This window comes from Ascaphus truei, chromosome 6, assembly GCF_040206685.1.
Source record: "Ascaphus truei isolate aAscTru1 chromosome 6, aAscTru1.hap1, whole genome shotgun sequence".
NCBI classification, from domain to species: Eukaryota; Metazoa; Chordata; class Amphibia; order Anura; family Ascaphidae; genus Ascaphus; species Ascaphus truei.
The window spans coordinates 108,334,486-108,358,069 of NC_134488.1; the positions used below are offsets into that span (position 1 = coordinate 108,334,486).

Here is a 23,584-nt window from a genome sequence, read left to right on the forward strand (position 1 = left end):
CTGTGATGGCAGATACAATAGATTTGCTAACAAAAATGGTTGGACATCTTTTTAGAAAGGAAAGGTATATAGGGATATATCAAATAAGTAAACATGGGAAGGATGTTGATCCAGGGAATAATCTGATTGCCAATTCTTGGAGTCAGGAAGGAATTTATTTTTCCCCTAATGAGATATCATTGGATAATATGACACTGGGGTTTTTTTTTTGTTTGCCTTCCTCTGGATCAATAAGGAAGTATAGATATAGGATACAGTACCTGCTGTCTAAATTTAGCATAGGTTGAACTTGATGGACGTATGTATTTTTTCAAACTCATCTGTAACTATATAACTACTGTATGTAACCTTTCAGCATTGTGCCCAGCATTTTTGGAGAAGCCACCTGACAATCCTACTTAAGGGCTACTTTCCTAGTGTCTTCCCTACACCTTTCAAGATGTTAAAATACAAAATAAAAAACATCTGTGATGGAGATTTGTGAGAGGAAAGAGGGAAACATCTTCACCAAACATAAATGTCTGTTAAATAGCAACAAGCACTGAAACACATGAGATTAGGGGATTATAGAAAAATAAACGTCATTTTAATATTGAAATCTGACTTCAGTACATGAGACTCTGCTGAAGTTTATGAGAAGATTGACATGAAGGAGACGGCAAATGTCTATGAATCATCCTCATGAGCAGGGACATTTGAGTCCAGTGCACGCATGACCTCAGTGCCCTCAGTAAACATGGCGGAGAGGGCGCTACGTCATTACGTAAGTGCCACCATACCCGGCTTCCGTGTTACGTGCCGTGTAGTTGCAGCAGACAGCAGCAGGCGCTGGATGTGCGGTAGTAGTACAGTAGTTGTGTATTGGATTCGCGCAGCACGAATGGCGGAGCCGGGAGCCGGTGGGGACTTGCCTGGTGATGACAGTGGAGCAGCCGCCACCGGAGGCCCGGGGACAGGTGAGCGAGGAAAGGAGGGGGATCCAACCTGGCGGGAGTGAGCAGACTCCATCCGCGGGGGGCAGAGAGCTGTGGCTGCCTCCATGAGGGAGATACAGAGAGGAGGCAGGCTGCCTCCATGAGGGAGATACAGAGAGGAGGCAGGCTGCCTCCATGAGGGAGATACAGAGAGGAGGCAGGCTGCCTCCATGAGGGAGATACAGAGAGGGGGCAGGCTGCCTCCATGAGGGAGATACAGAGAGGGGGCAGGCTGCCTCCATGAGGGAGATACAGAGAGGGGCAGGCTGCCTCCATGAGGGGGATACAGAGTGGGGGCAGGCTGCCTCCATGAGGGGGATACAGAGAGCCGTGGCTGCCTCCATGAGGGAGATAGATACAGAGAGGGGGCAGGCTGCCTCCACGAGGGAGATACAGAGAGCGGTGGCTGCCTCCTTGAGGGGGATACAGAGAGCGGTGGCTGCCTCCATGAGGGGGATATAGAGTGGGGGCAGGCTGCCTCCATGAGGGGGATACAGAGTGGGGGCAGGCTGCCTCCATGAGGGGGCAGGCTGCCTCCATGAAGGGGATACAGAGAGGGGGCAGGCTGCCTCCATGAGGGGGATACAGAGAGGGGGCAGGCTGCCTCCATGAGGGGGATACAGAGAGGGGGCAGGCTGCCTCCATGAGGGGGATACAGAGAGGGGGCAGGCTGCCTCCATGAGGGGGATACAGAGAGGGGGCAGGCTGCCTCCATGAGGGGGATACAGAGAGGGGGCAGGCTGCCTCCATGAGGGGGATACAGAGAGGGGGCAGGCTGCCTCCATGAGGGGGATACAGAGAGGGGCAGGCTGCCTCCATGAGGGGGATACAGAGAGGGGGCAGGCTGCCTCCATGAGGGGGATACAGAGAGGGGGCAGGCTGCCTCGAAGGGGGTGGGGGGGGGGAAGACAGGGAGCAGGCTGCCTTGAAGGGGGTGGGTGGGGGGAAGAGAGGGAGCAGGCTGCCTCGAAGGGGGTGGGGGGGGGGGAAGAAGAGAGGGGGCAGGCTGCATCGAAGGGTGGGGGGAAGAAGAGAGGGGGCAGGCTGCATCGAAGGGTGGGGGGAAGAAGAGAGGGGGCAGGCTGCATCGAAGGGTGGGGGGATACAGAGAGGGGGCAGGCTGCCTCAGGGTGGGGGGATACAGAGAGGGGGCAGGCTGCCTCCACGAGGGGGGATACAGAGAGGGGGCAGGCTGCCTCCACGAGGGGGGATACAGAGAGGGGGCAGGCTGCCTCCACGAGGGGGGGATACAAAGAGGGGGCAGGCTGCCTCGAAGGGGGTGGGGGGGGAAGAGAGGGGGCAGGCTGCCTTGAAGGGGGGGGGGGGAAGAGAGGGGGCAGGCTGCCTCGAAGGTGGGGGGAAGAGAGGGGGCAGGCTGCCTCGAAGGAGGTGGGGGGGGGGGAAGAGAGGGGGCAGGCTGCCTTGAAGGGGGGGGGGGAAGAGAGGGGGCAGGCTCCCCGTATGGGGAGGGGGGGGGTGTGGAGAGAGGCAGGCTCCCTGTATGGGGAGGGGGGGGGGGGGTGTAGAGAGGCAGGCTCCCTGTATAGGGAGAGGGGGGGGGGTGTAGAGAGAGGCAGGCTCCCTGTATGGGGAGGGGGGGGGGGGTGTAGAGAGAGGCAGGCTCCCTCTATGCTATGAGGAGGGGGGGAGTGTAGAGAGAGGCAGGCTCCCTGTATGGGGAGAGGGGGGGGGGGGGGTGTAGAGAGAGGCAGGCTCCCTGTATGGGGAGAGGGGGGGGGGTGTAGAGAGGCAGGCTCCCTGTATAGGGAGAGGGGGGGGGGTGTAGAGAGAGGCAGGCTCCCTGTATGGGGAGGGGGGGGGGGTGTAGAGAGAGGCAGGCTCCCTCTATGCTATGAGGAGGGGGGGAGTGTAGAGAGAGGCAGGCTCCTTCTATGCTATGAGGAGGGGGGGAGTGTATAGAGAGGCAGGCTCCCTCTATGGGGAGGGGGGGGGGTGTAGAGAAAGGCAGGCTCCCTCTATTGGGAGGGGGGGGGTGTAGAGAGAGGTAGGCTCCCTCTATGCTATGAGGAGGAGGGGGGGGGGGGAGTAGAGAGAGGGCAGGCTCCCTCTATGCTATGAGGAGGAGGGGGGGGGGTAGAGAGAGGCAGGCTCCCTCTATGCTATAAGGAGGTGTGGGGGGGGGGGGGAGTGTAGAGAGAGGCAGGCTCCCTCTATGCTATGAGGAGGAGGAGGGAGGGGAGTGTAGAGAAACACAGGCTCCCTCTATGGGGAGGGAGGGAGTAGAGGGAGGCAGGCTCCCTCTATTGGGAGGGGGGGGGGTGTAGAGAGAAGCAGACTCCCTCTATGGGGAGGGGGGGGGGGTGTAGAGAGAGGCAGGCTCCCTCTATGCTATGGGGGGGGGGGGGGGGTGTAGAGAGAGGCAGGCTCCCTCTATGCTATGAGGAGGAGGAGGGAGGGGAGTGTAGAGAAACACAGGCTCCCTCTATGGGGAGGGAGGGAGTAGAGGGAGGCAGGCTCCCTCTATTGGGAGGGGGGGGGGGTGTAGAGAGAGGCAGACTCCCTCTATGGGGAGGGGGGGGGGGGTGTAGAGAGAGGCAGGCTCCCTCTATGCTATGGGGGGGGGGGGGGGGTGTAGAGAGAGGCAGGCTCCCTCTATGCTATGGGGGGGGGGGGGTGTAGAGAGAGGCAGGCTCCCTCTATGCTATGGGGGGGGGGTGTAGAGAGAGGCAGGCTCCCTCTATGCTATGGGGGGGGGGGGTGTAGAGAGAGGCAGGCTCCCTCTATGCTATGGGGGGGGGGGGGGGTGTAGAGAGAGGCAGGCTCCCTCTATGCTATGGGGGGGGAGTGTAGAGAGAGGCAGGCTCCCTCTATGCTATGGGGGGGGGGGTGTAGAGAGAGGCAGGCTCCCTCTATGCTATGGGGAGGGGGGGGGGGTGTAGAGAGAGGCAGGCTCCCTCTATGCTATGGGGAGGGTGGGGGGTGTAGAGAGAGGCAGGCTCCCTCTATGCTATGGGGGGGGGGGGGGGTGTAGAGAGAGGCAGGCTCCCTCTATGCTATGGGGGGGGGGGGGGGGTGTAGAGAGAGGCAGGCTCCCTCTATGCTATGGGGGGGGGGGGGGTGTAGAGAGAGGCAGGCTCCCTCTATGCTATGGGGGGGGGGTGTAGAGAGAGGCAGGCTCCCTCTATGGGGAGGCAGGGGGGGGGTTGAGGGGGCAGGCTCCCTCCACGGGGTGGCTAGAGAGGGGGCTTGATTTCCAAAGATGTGGAAGTGCGCCGCGGTCTCCCTGTGCGCCGCGGTCTCCCTGTGCGCCGCGGTCTCCCTGTGCGCCGCGGTCTCACTGTGCGCCGCGGTCTCCCTGTGCATCGCTCCTATAGCAGGTTTAAGAATACATTGCTTCAGAAGTTATGGTTTCTCTTAAAATATTCTGTCACACACACATTAATATTAAAACTTTTTTTCTCTTTTTTTTCCTTTTCTATTGTACATTTGAAAAACTATGAAATTTCACCAACACGTGTTAAACCCCCCCCCAAAAACCTTGTAATTAATGTAAACATGACCATTTGTATTCAGATCTTATATTATTTTCACAACATTGGAGTTGAGATTTAGCACATGGTGGTTACTGGATCAATAACAACCTTATGCAAAACAAGTTGTGTACATTGTCACCTGAGCTCTTTAGTTTCAACCCAATTTCTATCAAGTTTTTTCATATTTAGTATCACTTGGTAACCCTTAGTTGAAACCACGTGAGTGTTGATTGAAGCATACCTTAATTATATTTCAGTTTGTGCATTGTATCATACACTCGGATATAACTCCTCTAAAACATAACCAGAAACCACAGTGTCAGTCTTATCACCCAGTTGGTATGTATTGGGTCATCCCAGGACTTTGTGATGCAGTGTAAAAAGGGATGAGCACTGTCAGACACTATGCTGATGTGGGGTTCCTCCTCTGTGCTGGTTAGGGTAAATATTGAACTGATAAAGGGGATTTAGTGGGTTTCAGGTAGCTGTCTGTGGTCTTGGAAACCAGAGACTGATACGTAAACACATGAGACGGGAAGATGACTCATTCCAGGAAGCCATGAAAAACAACCAGCCATGCGGCGTTTCATACTGGGGAGAAGGTTGTGTGTATTGTATGTGCGTCACTGTGTAGCACTTACTGACAAAGAGGAAGTGGAAAGCAATACAAAATGTTATTCCGTGTAAAAGGCAAAAGGGCAAAAAATAGAAAAACAAATCAGTCTGAAAAATGTTCCCTTTTATTTTGTGTTAAAATGCTATGTAATATAACAATGTTAACAAAATCCTCACTATGCAGAGTGCAGCAAAGGCGAGAGATACTCAATATATTGCATTCATGTGTCGGGCCAACTCCAGTCCTCAAGGGTCACCAACAGATGAGGTTTTAAGGCTATCCCTACTTGAGCACATTTGGCTCAGTTGTTGATTGAGCCACCTGTGCTGAAGCAGGGATATCCTTAAAACCTGACCTGATGGTGACCCTTGAGGACTGGAGTTGGCCAGCCCTGCAATATCAATTCTGAAACTGCAGATAGTCTAAATTATTGATGTAGATATACAACATGAGCAAGCTTTCATGAAACAGTGGTCTTTATTGATTGATGTTAATAATAACTTTATTTCATATAGTGCTTTTCACCCAATGGGACTCAGCGCTTTACAATTACAGTATAGTGCGCGTTACACAACACATAGGAATTTTACAGACACTGTCCCTGCCCATGCGAGCTTACAATCTTCGATGTGGGTGTCTGAGGCACCAGGAGATGGTGATTTATCCACGGTCCCAATGAGCTGCCATGGGGAATTGGACCAGGGTCCCCTCTATCAGCATCAGTCAGTGCCTTTACTCACCGAGCCACGCCTTCAGTAATGTTGATCGCATAGATTGACCATTTCCTATTGTCAAACAAGTGAGTCTATTTTTTTTTTTTAGATTTAAAATTCTATACTTTTTTTTTTTTGTACTATCTTTTTCTTCGTTAAGAAAATATGCTAAACTTGACAGTTTGTTCAGCTAAACCGGGGTTAAGGAAGTTCAGACCAAGCAATCGGTTCTAGGTCAGCTATTATTTTCCTCTTTAACCTTAAAGGTTAATTCAATTTGTAATTCTTCAAATCTGCCCTACAGTGCCAAAAAAAAAAAAAAGTTTGGACATTTCCTGTAATCATATTGCAAATTCATGAATTCCAAAACGAAACTACTTTCCCTGGCTTCTTTCTGACTATCGCCCTGCGGGTAGTATATGGTGTTGTGCAACTTTAGAATAATTCCGCTGTGTTATATTTGGAATATGATTCCTGTTCATTCCTCCTTTATACCACTGAGGTCAGTACTGTTGAGTCAATATTGGCTGGAACTGAAGTGTTTTTTTTTTTTTTTTTGTTTTTCCTGTGTCTTCCTCATTTATCACAGTCTGAACGACCACAGTTTTTTTGTAAAATAAGCCCCCGAGTTCCCATCCAGTCCTTAGTTACAGGAAGAATATCCAAGCACATTTAACTTCCTTCCTTGGATACGGAAATTAAGTGTGGTTCAGGTATAGCGACATTACAGAAAATATCTGCAGGAAGTTCCAAAAGATACTTTTTCGAACCAACTGCCAAGCTTTTGTGGATGACATACAAGTTATCTACCAGTCTATTTCTGTTGATTTTGAATGCATATTCAGTGCTGCAAGTAGTCCTGCTGAGCTCAACCGCTGTGCACCGCCGGGAGGGGCCCTGGCACTGGAAACATGGAGGTCACAAATCCATGCAGGGCAAAAAAAACAACTCTACACTTGCTTTTTGGGGAGGGGGGGGGGCTGCTCCTTTCTGTCCCTCGATTTTTAAAATGTCTTCCACAAATATGGTTTTATAATATCACCATTACCACTAAACACTTCATACTAGGGCCTTATTCTACATTTTTTAAAGAGGCTGGTTTCGGCTGAAAATCTATTGACTTCCATGAGGATTTTCATCCGAACACGGACAATATAGAATGACCCTCTTAGTTTCTTGGGACCTGACGCTGTACATGTGTAAACTAATAATGTTGACATTGGATTGGATTTTCAGCCTACGTAAATGCATGAACAATGGCATCAGGTTCTGCAGTGTGAGACTCTCGTACTATGGGCATCTTGGAAAAGAAAGTAGGAAGAACTGGGTTATTGGTATCAAAAACCCTTCTTCCCTTCTGTGTTGGATGATCTGGCATGGAGGTTGTCGGTGTCCTATTCAGTGTGTGAACGATTCCAAGATTGCAGTTAGTTGTATTACAATAAGGCTAAGGCCCCGCTGCATGCGCCGGCGCGGCCACACTGCATCCAGTCGGCGCGTGCATGGCATTTCATTGCGGTCTGTAGGGAGCCGTTTTTAGGTGCGGGGGACGTGGTCAAAACGGGTCGGGTGGTTGTGGCCATGACGGGGGGCGGGGCCATGATGCACATTTTCTGTGTGTGTGTCTCCAGCATTGAGGGCTGAGCATGGGTGGGGAAGGATCCACCCCCTGCCGGCGATCTCCCTGCCACACCACGTGACATGTCGCCGCTCGGGATCACAATTCTATTGTAACCCGTGCAGGCTGACGCGTCACAGTGAGCAAGGGAGCGAGGTGCCACTGGGGACGGCTATGGAGGAGGTAAGGGGCTGGTGAGAGGCCCGTGCGCCGCAGGCTGCAGCGGGGAACTAGCCTAAGAGTTCACCTTAGGACCGTTCATTAACCAGTGGTGATACGTGGCTATGTATAGTTTGACTCTCTCAGTGGTGCAGTCTTCATCAGAGACACTGTCATTTTAAAGGAATTGTGTTCTCATTGGGTATTATGCTGCTGGATAATTTAGTTACATTATCTTTGTCATCAAGGGGGAATTGAAAGATGTGAAATATATACTACACTTGTATCATAGGTTAAGTATGTTTTTTTTTTGTTTGTTTTAACGGAATAAAATGTATATCTATCCAAAAATTCTGGTAGAAACCTGCCTGCAAGATATCAATGTTAACCCCTTCCCTGCTGCAGTTGTCAGCTTTACCCATTTATTGCTGGCCCGTGTGGTTAGAAATACCTAATAACGAGAGTTTTGGTCGGGACTGCAGCAGTGTCACCAGCATGCCATTGTTTTGTAATGGTGTTCACACCGAGGTACAGCCACAGTGATAAGTGTTGTGCTGCTTCCACCTGCCTCACACCAACGCTTCCTTACATCTTTCTTGTGTTTCAGGCACTGGTTAATGGAGAAAGTCATATTTACAGATTGCTTTTATTACTCCCTTTCTGATTGCAATGGGTTATAATTAAATATTACCACAAAGTTCATTTTATAGTTGACATAAGAGCACGTTCATAGAGAATCTTTGAAATGGGCCAGTCTCGTGCATTTACCAGGAACAGTAATGCAGTTTGTGCACCGGAATTAGAGACCCATTTCATACACCCCGATTTCAAACACATCCCGCTTTGTGAAAATGCCAATGTAAGATTTTTAGAGCAATAGCACTATGCTTATTTAATTCTACAACTTTTCTAGCTCCTTTCCTGGGTGTCTAAAACATGGTTAGTGTTTAATTTCCAATGATTTATCCTTGCAGCACGCGTGCAATCCAAGGGTATGTAGTCATTGTGGCGTAGACTGGCCGTTGTGTGAGATGCATGGTCTGAGTTGACTCATCAACTATACCTTCTAAACACACAAGCTTTTTGGCATCCGTTTGAAAATATCTGGCTATAATTGAGAAACCTTTCTTGTAAAGCGCCCACTTTATTCTGAAACGAATCCTGTAACCTGTGGTTTCCGAGTGCATTAGTGAGAAACTCGCATGTCTGCATTCTGTTATCAGATAGGAAAGGATCGGTTCTGTGCTTTACATAGCAAGCTGTCTACCAAATCTGCCTGATTTTTATAGACTTAAAAGCTGTATTGAGCATGGGAGTAGTGTGCATAACTAAAGGTTAAAACAGTTGTCATGCACACTTTTTTTTTTTTTTGCTAATCTTTTCCTGTACTGTGATAAAGTATCCCAGACAACATGAGTCAGGGTAAAGTATACTAAAGATTTAATTACTTATGTCTGATGGCAGTAAAGGTGAACTGAATGAATAAATCGATGGTCCTGAATGCTGTGCAGTCTTGCATTGATTGCAAAAGCAGCCTTAGTGTAGATATGTGGCAACCCATATTTCTTCCAACCTTTAATAATTCGTTTTGTTAACATATGTATTTAATTGCACAGGCCTGAATCCTGTTATTTAAGTGGAAGAAAATGACAGCTGTTCCAAAAATGAACAATCCCTATCAATCATAATAAACATGTAAAGTTCAGGGGGACAAAAAAGGAAATGGTTAGTCTGAGCCATTTAGTGTGAAAACATGTGGTTTGCTTATATCGGGTGGCCAACGCCAGTCCTCAAGGGCCACCAACAGGTCAAGTTTTCCCGATAACCCTGCTTCAAGCAGGGTTATCCTGAACCTGACCTGTTGGTGGCCCTTGAGGACTGGAGTTGGCCACCCCAGGTTTCTATGAACTCCTTGAGGGCTATAAAGGTGTAAGATGCTGGGTAGGATGCAATTTTGTGGTATGGTACGGTGCTGTATTTGGACTATTTCGTTTTTCATTCCTCCAGGTACCTCACCGGAGCAGATCCTACAGACCGGAAATTTGCTGTTGCGTGGGTGAGTGTTATTGTGTAGTGGTGTGACCTCTTTGTATGGAATCGTGTGTTTTACAATCCCCTAATAAAAGCAGTATGTATTAAATATATTGCCCTTTTGTGGCGGAAACATTCAGCCAACTTTAAAGCGTCAATGCAAGTGTTGTTTCTCTCCCGCTCCCCCCCCCCCCCCCCCACACACAGGATTGAAGCCGGGGGGGGTCTCCAGAGCTGAACCCCATTAAGTGCAGCAAAGGGGGCTCCCTGCTTCCAGAGATGCTTGCCTCAAAATGGGGTGCCAGTATCTCTGCTTTTTAAAGCTCTACGTCATGTGGTCCAATACGAAGCCACACCGGATGACGTCACAGCTTCCCATTGGCCTGCATGACATGGGAGCTTTGAAAAGCGGCCGTAAGGTGAACCCTGCTACCCAGCTGGAGTGGCTTCCGGCATCCCCTATGGAGGCCTGTATCTCCGGAAGTAGCGGGTCCCCGGAGTTGAAGTCAATGGGGTTCAGCTCTGAAGACCCCGTGCTTCAATCCTGTGTAAAAATAAATGTAAATCAAATAGAGTGCTTGGATTGCGTCCTTAACATTGGTATTGGAGGTGTTTATATTAGTTCCTGCTTTTACTTTATTGCAGCTCTGTGCTAATCATGATGCTGATTTAGAACTTGCCCATCAGATTCATTTTAACACTAAAGCAATAGTTGATCCTGCAAATGGGGTATTGATCTTTCACCTTCATGTACAGCACGGGTCTCAAACTCAGTCCTCAAGGGCAACCAACAGGCCAGGTTTTATGGATATCCCTGCTGCAGCACAGGTGGCTGTTTTTGACTGAGCCATCTGTGCTGAAGCAGGGATATTCATAAAACCTGGCCTGCTGGTGGCCCTTAACGACTGAGTTTGAGACCCTTGGACAGAAATATAATATTTACGCCCCTCCCCACCCCCCCCCCCCCTTTTCATTATATCCCAAAATTAGTTAATGAACCCCTAGCACATCTGCCTTAGTTACACTCTGACCTCTTAGTGACAGGCAGGGTAGCTGTTCCTGTACAAGACGCTATATTGGCTTTAGGCCGTGCGTATAGTGCCCGCGATGTCTGCCAAAAACGAATGCATTGCCGCGTGCGCTTGTAGTAAGCGCGACGGCGACAATGCGACGGCGCTTCGCGAATTTTGGTAGCTGGCAATATTTGATTTTTCAAGGGCTGTCGCCTCATGTGACAGCCCCTGAACCAATCAAATGCCAGTATGCCCGCGACGCCGCCGCGAAGCGAAATATAACTTTCGCCAACGGTGACAGGTGATCACCCGCCACGGGCACTATATGCGCGGCCTTCCCGGTTAGTTGGCAGTGTGGGCGGACACGTTTTCAGCTCCTGTGTCAAACCATAAGGCCTGTAATCTCCTGAAGAGGATGTAACAATCCGTACAGTTTAGCGACATGTAAATTTGGTCCTACTATTTTTATTTTTACTTTTACTTTCCATGGCCTTGTTTTTATTTATTTATTTTTTTTCAAATGTGCATAGTAGGATTTAATTTGCTATACGCTGCTGCATGTTTATTTTCAGGTTGATTTGAGGGCAAACTTTTGTAACCGCGCCTACACCTAAATCCTTGTTTTAAAGAGGCAACCCAAGCGGCACTTAAAAAAAAAAATTAAATAAAAAAAAGCCCCAAAGAAAACGATCAGTAAAGATCCTGCTTCCCAGGGTTCATTAAATGGCTGCCTTTCAGTTTCAATTAATCCTTCAGTCAGTGTAAACTCGGCAACTGCAAGGTATCCTTATTACTAAAGTAGCATTATCTATTGCAGTTTTCAGCTCAAACTGCTGGGAATAGTGGCAACAAATTATCACAAACAGGAAAGTTACAAAGATCTTGCACTGCTGGGGAAGTGGGCTAAGGCCTGCTATAGAAATCAAAAGATGCTCATTATATTAAAACTAATTAGAAATGGCATTAAGAGGTCAATAATAATAAAACAATGCTGTAAGTAAGATCTAATACTACAGAACTGTTTATTTTTTATGTTGACATATTACATAGTTAATACTTAACTGTATATATCGTCTCATAAGCAAGGGTCATTTAGTTAAATTCTTTGGCCAAAGTATTTTAAGCCCACAACCACTTAATGTCAAGTGAGATGTAGCACTGGGCCTTTTTGTCTTTTTTTTTGTTCTGTATTTGAAGTCCCAATCCTAGTAGCACTCTTTTTGACACCATATATATATGATTTGGTGGATTTGGGTTCTGAGCTTTCAGGGGCTGTGTGTGTTTATATGTAGCGTTAAACTGAAGTGTATTAAAAGTGACCCCACAATCCTTTTGACACTTGTGCTTGTAGAGTTTCTGCATTGATGGTTTCTACTGAAACTTTTTGCAGTATCTATTTTGAAAGAACGTATCCCCTTACATGGCTGGGTGTAACTGTGTCCTAGCTGTGCAATGGAATGTACTCTAATCATCTCCCACACCAGGTTTATTGTAGACCGGGCGCAGCGCACTTCAGATGGGGCTTCTGCGGCCGTGCCAGAGCTGGGCATGACAGAACAGCTGCAGGGTGACCCTGCCACTAAGAAGCTGAGTGAGTGCCTGCGAAAGATTGGAGATGAACTGGATGGAAACATGGAGCTGCAGAGGTATGGCCCATGGGAGCAATACTCCTGAGCGTCTTTAGAGCGCTAGTATCCTTCTTGAATAGTACAAAGCACTTGTTTCTTTTATGGACCCGACTCTCCGCATAGGTATTTTGTGCTATTCCCACTTCAGTTTATTTTTTATTTTTTATAGTATAGCACTTCAGACAAACCCTAATTTCTGTGTTAGGCCTTTGTGAATTTTAGAACATGACTGCCTCTTGTTCAGTGAGCTGTAGCTTGACCACTTTATGATTTAAAGCAGCAGTGCTGTCTACTTGTTTTTTCTAGTTGCATTTTTTTTTCTACATTTATTTTTTTACATTAGCTCCAGTGTAGAGGGGGGGGTTTCCCTGGAGCTGGACTGTTATTTGCAGTTCCAGGCCCCTAATACTTGGCCTCTAGGAAAACAAAATGGCTGACAAATCTCAAGCCAATAGGAAGCTGCACAGTCATCGGTTGTGGTTTCCTATTGGGCAGCCGTTTAAATCCCCTGAAGAAACCAGGAAGTAACACTGGCAAGGGGTCCCAGGCTGTGATAATAGTGCGATTTTTAGTTCCAGAAGACCTTCCGTTTCCAATGCTGTATTACAAATAGGATTGTGGGGGTTGTTAGACAGGATTGGTGCTTTAACTAGATATTGTATGAAATGTGGGTTACAGAAAGTCGAAACTGCCATGTTCTGAAATCAAGTCTGTATAAAACATGAGGCGTGAATTCTTCATAATCTGAAGCACCTTAACTGTGTTCTCATGTTCTGTTTCTCTGCTAGAATGATCGAGCAGGTGCAGAACATCCCTCCCAAGGAAGTCTTTTTCTGTGTGGCCACAGAGATGTTTGCAGATGGGAACTTTAATTGGGGGAGAGTGGTGGCCCTTTTTTACTTTGCCTGCAAGCTGGTCTTGAAGGTGAGTACTGCACCTTAAGAGATTCTATATTTTTTAACAGATCAGAAGCTGTACCATTGTCAAAGCAGAAACTGCCCCATGTAACCTCCTTTTTACTCGTGCAGGCACTGTGTACAAAGGTCCCAGAGATGATTCGTGCCATCATTAATTGGACGATGGAATATCTCAGGGACCATGTTGTCCAATGGATACAGATTCAAGGAGGCTGGGTGAGTTGATGCTTCTGTTGATTATTGAGTGTTATCATATTATATTTATAAAACATATAGAAACATTACAAGGTTAGCAGTCCCTGCAAGCGCGACGCAAGCGCAGCGCAGCGCACGCACGCACACACATATATTTCTGTCAAAAGCAGTGCTACTAGGATTGTAACTTAATGTATATAACAAAAGACAAGAAGCCCCAGTCCACATCCAATATGACAAATTGTATAGTTAAATACTTGTCTGTTTTCCTTCTCATAAGTGCGGATCATTTAGTTAAAATCTTTGGCCACAGCATTATAAGCTTGCAAACCATGCCAAGGAGCCCCCTCTTCTGCAAGTCCTAATACGGTCTAAACATTCTGTTTACCTGTGATGGAGGAAGAAGTCTTAATAGACTGGTCACTAAGAGGTGCATCACAACACCTGCTATTTAAAAGTGGGCGGGGAAAACTTAAAACCGGGGGGGAGGGGTCACAAACCTCCAAACACACGCAGTCCCTGCAAGCTCAGAACTCGGTAGCAGTTACTAGTAAGAATACAATGTAATGTACTGGTCAGGCAAACCTTTTTCTTCACAATTCTCAGTTGTTTGTAGCACTTTCTGGTCTGGTATTCATTGGGTCACCAGTAAAGTCTGCAAATAATATAATTGAAAAAAGACGTTCTTGGTCTTTTTGATATTCCTTTGAATCCAGTCGAGTACTGTCTTTGTTTAACTGTGGTCATTTCTTCTTGCAATATGTCCAGTCCGCTGCCGTTTTAATGTCTTCATCCTTCTGATGTCAGACGTTTGTTTGCTTTCGAGCCCATTCATTATTTTTCCTGTCTCTTTGGGTAATACCCAGCATACACCTTCTCATACTTCCCTGAGTTGTCTGACACGTCTGTATTGTCTCGGTATTTATGGTCCACGATTCACATCTATACGTGAGCACACGTGTGATGCATTGGTGGAACACTTTCCTTTTGAGAAACAGTGGAAGGTTCCTTTCCAAGATGGTCTCGTTTCTTCCAAATGTGCTCCATCCCAGCATTCACTCTCATTGATTTCATGCAAAAGGTTCTCGTCCATTTCTTGCTAGCCAAGATGGACAGTCTGCGACTTCTTGTTCTATTACATTTATTTAGATTTTTGAATAGTTGACATTTGAACATCACTTTGGTCTTGCTGAGATTCATATGGAGTCCCACCTTACTTGCTTTGGCGAGTTCTGATTTGTTGCTGGGGGTCCTATGGCCTAATGGAGAAAATACCAATATTATATTACAAAATGAATTGAAAATGTAAGTGTTACAAATGAGTACACGACCCATGTCCTGTATTTGTTGTCGTTTTTTGTTTAGATAATCTATAACAGAATTTTTGTCTTTTAACAGGATGGCCTCCTGTCTTACTTTGGCACCCCTACATGGCAAACTGTTGGCGTTTTCTTAGCTGGTGTCCTCACTGCCACTTTCGCCTTCTATAGGATGTCCTAGTACTTCAGACAGATACATGCAGCTCTTTTTAACCATTTTACTACTGGAGGCACAGACCAGTTCATTGCAGTCCTCTCCAGCACTGAGGAAGTTAAAGAACTGTCCTCTTGACAGCGACTCGAAGCTCCCATAGAGACAGTGCTACAATCACTATGGAGCTAGGAACGTCAATCAACCTGTAATCTGGGGATCACACTTTCACATGTGGGTTTTTTTATTTTTAAACACAATATTAACTTGTGCCTTTTTTTTTTTTTTTTAGAGATTTAATGGTTTTTAAGCATATTTTTGATTTAATACTTGAACTTGTTTCTTTTTCTCCCCTACAAATAAAATATTTTTTTTATTGTGTGATTTGGGGGGAGGCGGCAAAGGGTGGAGAGTAAGAAACAAGAATGAGATTCAGCTATCAAATACTCCATACACAATCAATACTTGCCTAACGAGTACATGGAGGCAGTTTCCATAGTTTGTACCTTTTGAAGGAGTGAATATTCCGTTATTTAAATACAATAAATGCTTCCTTTCTCAGGACTGCCAAAGCAGCATTACATGTTTGTCGCAATAAAATTCAAGGCATTGATTTTTTTTTTTATATATACTTAACTGTATATATGCAGTCTTTGTTACATTTTCCTTGCCTGGTCATTGGAATCGAGCGTAAAACTCACTGACAAATATTAAAATCCAGAACTCTGCTTTTGCACTTCTGTGGCGTTCTACTCCCTGCAGTTCCCTGTGCTGAGTGGCAAGTAATGGAGGCATAATGAGTCCTGAGTACAAACGTATAATAGCAAGATGATGATGTAAGGAATTACATTTTTTTTTTTTAAATATATATTTGACGGGTTCCCTCCAGCTGGGCTGTTTGATTGCCAACGGTTGAGACGTGTAATGCTGTTTCAATGGTAAGACTGAAGCATCAAGAATGTTACAGATGGTAGCGGCTGTAGGTCTAAAATAGTCTTTTATATGCAGTGATGGACTGCTTAGAAAATTCACACTTGGATGTTCTTCCTTCCCCACTCTGTTAATACAAGCACATCTTACACCTCTAAGTAGCTGAAGGAATACCCACAATAATTGTGCCATTAGTGCTGCAATGAAGGCACTCTGCAGCATCGTCCAATATGCATACCGTGACAACAGCAGTGAGGTTACTTGGCATTTAACAATGTGCTTTTCAAAATGTTATTTGAACCTAGATTTGTATGTTAAATTATCAATCGACCATTAAATATGGCAGAGAAGGCGTAACATAGTTATTTTACCGTGTTGCAACCCCTGCTGTACTTTGTTACTGCAGCAGTGCCCTTTATAAAAAATTCCAGGGCACTGAATCACTGTTTGAAATGAATCCCTCATTGAATGGTTCTGATCACAGGTGAGTTTAGCCATAATTGCAGCGCTCCCACTGGGCCACTGCTTCTTAGACTACGACGTCTACATCTTTGTGTTGAGCAGAAATGAGAGGATTGACCCTTTCAGTATGAAGACTGCAACCCACCTGTGAAGTTTGTTATTTTACTTTCTCGATTTCTCTGCTTGAAATCTGTAATATGTTGTTAGAGAAGAGGGTAGATTTGTAAGTTTAATTTATTTTACTTTTTTTTTTAATTTATTTTTTTAATATGTAGCCTCTCTTTAAAAGTTCTCTGAAGTGATGTGTGTAGTTGGGGATTTCAGTGCAATGATGACAAACTTACTGGGTAAATACTTGATACCATTATACCTCAGCCACAAGCTGCACAGCCAATTTGTGGGATGTTAGCGGTGAAGGGAGCTTTCCGTTTCTGTCTCCTACTCCTTTAATAAACTCCTTTCACATCTCTTGGGACCGGGCTATTGTAAGCAGGACAATCCCAGGGTGCCTCGCTTTGCTTTTTTTTGATAAGTTTCCTTTTTTTGCTGGTAACATTGGGGTTAGACAATCATCTAGTGTTTGCTTTGGGAGGGGTAGGTTCCTTGTTTTACCATTTTAATTTGTGGTGCCATCTTTGCCTTTCTGCACCCCAAAATCAGAGCGAAACTTGTTAGATAATATACCTTTTTTTACTGTGTCCATTTGGCAATAGTAATGGCTACTGTAGGTTAATTTGAATAAGGAATGAGTTTGATTCTTTGGTGTTGGAAGGAATTCAGATGACTGCAGTTGACTGTTGTGCAGGAACTTCCAGCAGTGAAGAGCTAACAAAGGTACAGTGCAGCTTTCAATGGCGGACAGTCCAAAATGGATTCGTACTGTCTGTTACCTGTCTCTTTAGAGATGCTCTAGTTCTGGGATGTAACTCTTGCTTTCTGTGCTCAATCATTGCATCAGCGCCCTGTGCCGTGTGAGGGTGGGTTCTTTGCAAACCTAGCCGTTTATACAAAAATAAATGTATTAAAAATGCTTCAGAGGGGAACCACTGTTTTTTTTTACTGTTTCTTTCTACAATATTTCTCTTGTATTTTAAATCCAAAAAGAAATAAATTTTGTTATTGGGTATCGGTTTCCAAATACGATTCCTGGTGTGTTTCTTTAATTTATAGGATGCTCAAAGTTTAGGCTGTGAAGGAGGCTGTTTTTCATAACTATGTCCATTTATTTTTAATTTCGTTTTTTTTAAATTGGGAATATAATTTGTATCTTTTGTAAAAGAAAAATTTCACATTTGCCCCATCAACCTAAAAGGTAAATAAAAACAATAATAAACCAAACGTTTAAATAAAACATGAAAACATGCACTTAAAAAATAATTGTGTGGGGTGGTGTATACGCAACGTCCGGCACAATGTGACGTGTTAGTCGTTCACAGGTGCTATGATCCTATAGGGGTGAACAACTCCCAGTCAAGGGCCACCAACAGGACAGATATTAGGGATATCCCTGCTTCAGCAGAGGCGGCTTAATCATTGAGCCACCTGTGCTGAAGCAGGGATATCCATAAATACCTGTCCTCTTGGTGGCACTTGAACTGTAATTGGCCACCCTCAATTGCCAGGTTATCAAAGCATAAGCTCTCCCTTTCCTGCTGCTTTGCCTCTGAATCTTAAAAAGGTCCTCTCATCAGGATTACTTGGGGCTGAGCTTTTGCCTTATTTAACTTAAATTACAATTCCAAGTAGTAATGCTTAAGCTAACAAGAAAGGTTATATCTGGCGCTTGGCCCTATAGCAAAGTATAAAAAAGGGGGTATACAACCAGATAGAAGATGGTGTCCACTGGGCTCTCCTCATGAAGACGATCAATCATGTAAAGAATAATATAAAAACAAACATAGTGTAATAGAGTAACTGAAAACATGCAATAACACTAACACATACAGGACAACGAATGCTGAAACAATCAACTGACTGATTAAATAAAAAACATTTAATATACCAATATAAAATTAAAACACTAAAAGAATAGGTCACATGTGCAATCCAACACTGATAATGCTGGCCGCTTACCAGACATAGATTGGTAGAAGGCAGTGGATAAGTCTGAAAGTATCCCCTCTCGTGGTGTCAGGTATCCGCTCCCAGGCGTCTCGCACGATCAGCTAGGGCTTCAGAGGGGGACCCTCTTCTCCTTCCACAACACAGACCTCTGCTAGGCAGACGAACCGGGCAGCGTGTCGCAGGAACCAGCGTCACCACGTGCACACCAGCAACACAGGGCGCAGGCAGCAACAAGCCTGCGGAAGCATCAATGTCCAACTCAGGGGTAAAACATCCGTAAACAGCACAATGGCTGGAGATGGTCCGTGGAAATGATCGTATAAGTGTGGAAAGTACTGTAGCAACAGCAGTGCACACGTAGACCACCCTACGCGTTTCGGAAGACTGCGCTTCCTTCCTCGGGTGAAAAAAAGGTAGTGCCTCAGTCAGGCAAGGTCCACCTATAAGTAGTCCCGGTTTAAAGGCATACTGCCTCAATTCAAGCATGGACATGCGCAATAGGTATTCCCAATTTCAAAGCACACTGCCGCAATAGAACATGGACTTGCGCAATAACAACAGGTGTCTGAGAGTCTCAGCAACAAAAACATACCTACATACAATACATAAAACACATTACAAATAACAACATGATTTATAATAAATGTCAGGAAGAGCTTAATGATAACTTCCCCTATTGTATATATTTACACTAAATAAAGCACAAAATTATATACAAGCATAAAAAATAAAAAAAAAATAGGTCTACCAACGCTGTCAGACTTATAAAGGGTTTAACATTTCGGGACTTCCAGGAAGTGCTGTATGCGTAACAATATATGGCCCCAAACTGATAGGCAACTAGTAAAAATAGAGCATAAACATTAGGCAGATGCAGGAAGGGCAGTGTGCAAATGGGAAAGCAGAGCCCACGGTTTCACAGAACCATCTCAGCCCACATGTGGGTGAATGACATAATATCTTGATATGATTTTTGACCATATGTGCAGTATCCGGCCCAACGACAACCAAATTGGGATTAATAAAAAATAATTTTTGGGGTTTAAAAAAATTCCTTTAGGGATTATTATAATAATCTATTAAGTGTTGAGTGTATAATTTCATAACCTTAATGTAGCCATGTGAAGACCCACTTCCCAGTGTCTAATATATGTAATATGTGCATTTATAATCAATATGTAAAACTACAACCACAAGGGTCCAAAAAGGATGACAGAGAATCATCTACATTGCAAAAAAATTTTTTTATTTATTAACAAGAAATGATTTGAGATTGAATTCGATATTGAGACCCAGAGGTGCGAGCGCCTGGAGCTCATATATCCAAAAGGACTCTTTTCTACCTTGGAGGCTGCTGACATTGCCACCCCGCCAATTTGGTATAAGTGCCTCTGTGGCTAAACATTTTAATCCTGTAGGGTCCTTGCCATGCACTTGGAGAAAGTGGTTCGATACACTATGTGTGACCAAACCTTTAGTGATGTTATAAACATGCTCGTATAAACGGCGTTTAATGGGTCTTGTGGTTATACCCACATACTGCAGACCGCAGGGACATTCCAAAAGATAAATGACATTCATGCTGTTACATGTGATGTGTTGTTTAATATTGTATGCTTTTGAAGTGACCGTGGAGGAAAATGAAGTTCTTTTAAGACTATATTTACAGGCTGTGCAGGTGTTACAAATAAAATAGCCTTTGAGGCCAAAACTATTATGTATTTTCTTCCGCATAAGCGGACAGCTAGGTGCCAATTGCTGTCCAATATTCGGTGCCTTTGTGAACACAATGTTTGATTTATTAGGTAGAATATTAGCTAGATCTGTGTCTTTCATAAGGATTGGCCAATGTTTATACAAAATTTTCTTTATACTGGGGGCCATTGAGTTGTATTGCGTAATAAATGGAATTTTCGCTATTGTTTCAGTTTTCTTTTTGTACTGAAGCAGAGTATCCCTATCTAGCAATTTAACCTCTGATATAGTCTGATCCAGATTGTGTAATGGATATTTCCTTTCAATAAATTTATTTTTTAAATCTTGTGCTTGTGCCTGAAAAACATTATGGGATGAACTATTCTGTTTTAACCTAATGAATTGGCCCTTCGGTATATTATTGATCCACGCAGGGTTGTGATGGCTACTAGCATGGAAATAATTATTGGCTTGGACGGTTTTAAAAAAGGTTTTAGTGTGCAGTTTATTATTTTCTATATATATACATAAATCTAGAAATTCAATAGAGGTGTTACTAGAAGTGAAGGTGAATTTTAAATTAAACAAATTATTATTCATAAATTCCTGAAATGATAACAACTCTTGTGAAGTGCCTGACCAAATAAAAAAAAATGTCATCGATGTAGCGCCGCCATAGGACCAAGTTCGCTCCATAGGGGCAGCCAGACCAAATGAATTTGTCCTCCCAGCTACCCATGAAAAGATTGGCATAACTAGGAGCGAACTTAGTACCCATGGCGGTGCCACATGTCTGTAAATAATAAGCTCCATTAAAATTAAAATAATTATGTGACAAAATAAACTTAATACCAGTGACTAAAAAGTATTTGCATGTGTCTGAAATCAAAGGATCGCCGTCCAAAACCTGGCCAATAGCCTCACAACCCTGAACGTGGTCAATAACTGTATACAATGAGGATACATCTGCTGTAACTAAAAAAAAAACTGTTGTTCCACTGGATGTCCCTGAGGGTCTGCAGTATGTGGGTCGTGTCTCTTAAATAAGATGGAAGCTGAGTGACATATGGCTGTAAGTGATAGTCTATGAATTCTGATAAGTGGGAGGTAAGTGACTGAATGCCGGATACGATCGAACGTCCCGGAGGTTTTTTTAAATCTTTGTGTATTTTGGGAATAATGTAAAAAATAGGGATGACCGGATATTTATTATAAAGGAAATCAAACTCTTGCTTGGTTACAACTTGTTGATCCAAGCCTTCGTTCAAAAATTCCATAAGTTTTTGTTGAAACTTGACCGTTGGATTAGTGGGGAGGGGCTGGTAAGTGGACCTGTCTTCAAGAATGCGTAATGATTCTTGGACATACTGTAAAAACTCTTGTCCATAATTACCAACCCCCCCCCCCCCCCTTGTCTGCAGGCCTAATCACAATAGTGTCACTTTCTCCAAGTGCTTTCAAAAGACCCTTTTCTTCTATACTTAGATTATGTTTTTTGATTTTAAAGTTTCTGCTCTGTGACTCTAAGTCATCCGTGACCATCTGGGCAAACGTGCTAATAAAAGGACCACTCATATACTTTGGAAAAAAAAGAGGGTTTTTTAAATTTGGAAGTTGGGCCGGACACTGCACTAATGGGCAAATTAGTACTTGAGTCCTGTCTGGATACTGCGTCCCTGGCAAAGTATTTTTTCAGGCACAGCTTCCTGACAAAACGCTGTACATCCACATATAACTGGAAGCTACTGGGGCCTACCACTGGTGAAAAGGACAGACCTTTGGAGAGAACCTCTTTCTCCTTGTCTGTAATAGAATGTTGACTAATATTAAATATGTTTGTATAATTAGATTTTACCGTCTGTGTACTTTTCCCTGTCTTGCTACCTCCTCTTGTTCCTCTACTGTACTTTTTCTTTTTCTGTCTCTCGATGTTCCCTCTCTCCCTAGTAGATCTTTGATCGCTTCCCTGGCGTTCTGCTGATCCCTGGTCTTTCTCCAATCTAAAAAAGAAAAAGTCGGTTTATCATCGCGACTATTGGTGGATGTTTGTTGTTCCAGTTCGAAATCCACCAACGGTTGGTATTTATGACTATGTTGGTATTGTTCGAATATAGAATCAATTTCCTTATCTAGGTGTGTAGTGTTAGAAACAGATGTAGAGGGTTTGGGATTGGCAATATCATCCCGGTGAGATTTTTGGTCGGGTTTCACTCCTTTTAGGTTTAGGGGTGATGAATTGTACCGGATTGGAGGCTTTATCTTTAGTATCAGAAGCCTGTTTTTTAGAATAGCCGGGTATTTTGTGAGAGTAGTCCTTGGGGGTATCGACTTTTTGATACTTATGTTTCTCTTTAAATTTTGATGTTTTTTTCTTCCAGCTTCTATAGCAGCCGGTTTTGTAGTCCATCCTATCCCTTTGGAACTTACTCTGTTTACGACCAATACTATCCTTTTGCATACTGTCCGTCCTGGTCTTAATCCTATCTTCCACCACTGATAATTCACTAGTGTTTTGAAATTTGACAAATTGCTCCTTCATAGCATTAATCTCGTCATCTAATTTCTGGAGAACTATTTTGCGTTTTGAAATCAATAACCGCATAAGCTCAAAGGAGCAATTGTCAAGCAAACGATTCCACTGTAAAATAAAATCTTCGCTTGTTGTTTAGTAATGCTTAAGCTGTCGTACTAATGAATAAAATCAAATCACTCCTATGTTTGTCATCAAGCTAATCGACATATTCCGTATTGCATATATTTGTGGGTTTTATTAATACAGATTTGGTTCTGTAGTATTTTACTTTGGGGGGCTTGATTATAAAGGTGTTTGACTTCCTCTCAGTTGCTGTACCTTGAGATGTCTAGGTGCTTGGCTCTGTATTTGTGGTCTTCTGGTTTCGGGGAATGAAGATGACGCAGCAGCTCTGTGCCTGGGCTTCTGTTCTGACTCAAGTTCACTTTTGGTTTGTCTGCTTTTCACTGTTTGTTTTGTTTCCTTTATTTGGGTTTTATTTTTGTGCTTTGATTTTTCCACCTCAGGCCCACCTTGTGTGTGCTGTCGGGTAGGAATCCTCAGGTCCGATAAATGTACTTTTCCATGGCAGTCTCGAAATCCAAAATTATAGTGACATTCACACTATTCACCGACACACTCACTCAGTAACTCTTACACTGCCACCACTCACATGCCCCCCATCCTTCTCCCCCTCCCCACCCCCATCATTCTCCCCACCCCCATCATTCTCCCCCTCCCCACCCCCATCATTCTCCCCCTCCCCACCCCCATCATTCTCCCCCTCCCCACCCCCATCATTCTCCCCCTCCCCACCCCCATCATTCTCCCCCTCTCCACCCCCATTATTCTCCCCCTCCCCATGTATCTCTTCCTCCCGCTCTCTGAATCGCTATCTCCCCCCTGCGTATCTTATACCTCTCCCCCTCCCTCTCTGACCCCTCACCTTTCCCCATCCCTCTTACACTCCCATCCTCTCACTTACACACCCCTCCCACCACTCCCGCCCTCTCTAACACCCCTGTCTTGCCGCCCGGTTTCTCTTACACTCCCGCCTTGTGCCCTCTTGCACCCCGTTTCTCTCCCCGCCTTC

General features: G+C 44.8%; 1 protein-coding gene and 1 long non-coding RNA gene across 2 annotated transcripts in view; one reads left to right on the forward strand and one right to left on the reverse strand.

Annotated features, from left to right (window-relative positions):
- The first annotated feature begins 790 nt into the window (after positions 1 to 790).
- On the forward strand, positions 791 to 17,360 carry BAX (BCL2 associated X, apoptosis regulator). The gene is made up of 6 exons (XM_075605698.1): positions 791 to 956; positions 9,582 to 9,630; positions 12,103 to 12,264; positions 13,035 to 13,170; positions 13,275 to 13,379; positions 14,757 to 17,360. Exons 1-6 carry the CDS (start codon positions 833 to 835, stop codon positions 14,856 to 14,858), a joined length of 678 nt encoding a protein of 225 aa, XP_075461813.1. The 5' UTR covers positions 791 to 832; the 3' UTR covers positions 14,859 to 17,360.
- LOC142497635 (uncharacterized) overlaps positions 15,103 to 23,584 on the reverse strand; it is a 24,216-nt gene continuing 15,734 nt past the window's right edge. Inside the window, exons 2-3 of the long non-coding RNA XR_012802293.1 lie at positions 21,835 to 21,979; positions 15,103 to 18,520 (exon numbers count right to left, since the gene is read on the reverse strand). This is a non-coding gene — a long non-coding RNA (uncharacterized LOC142497635). The remainder of the gene's footprint in view (positions 18,521 to 21,834; positions 21,980 to 23,584) is intronic.

Bases quoted from the DNA above. Each gene is read 5' to 3' on its own strand.
- BAX (XM_075605698.1), top strand. From the start codon at position 833: ATGTGCGGTAGTAGTACAGTAGTTGTGTATTGGATTCGCGCAGCACGA. The intron at 957-9,581 runs GTGAGCGAGGAA...TCATTCCTCCAG, and splicing joins CACCGGAGGCCCGGGGACAG to GTACCTCACCGGAGCAGATC. The intron at 13,380-14,756 runs GTGAGTTGATGC...GTCTTTTAACAG, and splicing joins TACAGATTCAAGGAGGCTGG to GATGGCCTCCTGTCTTACTT.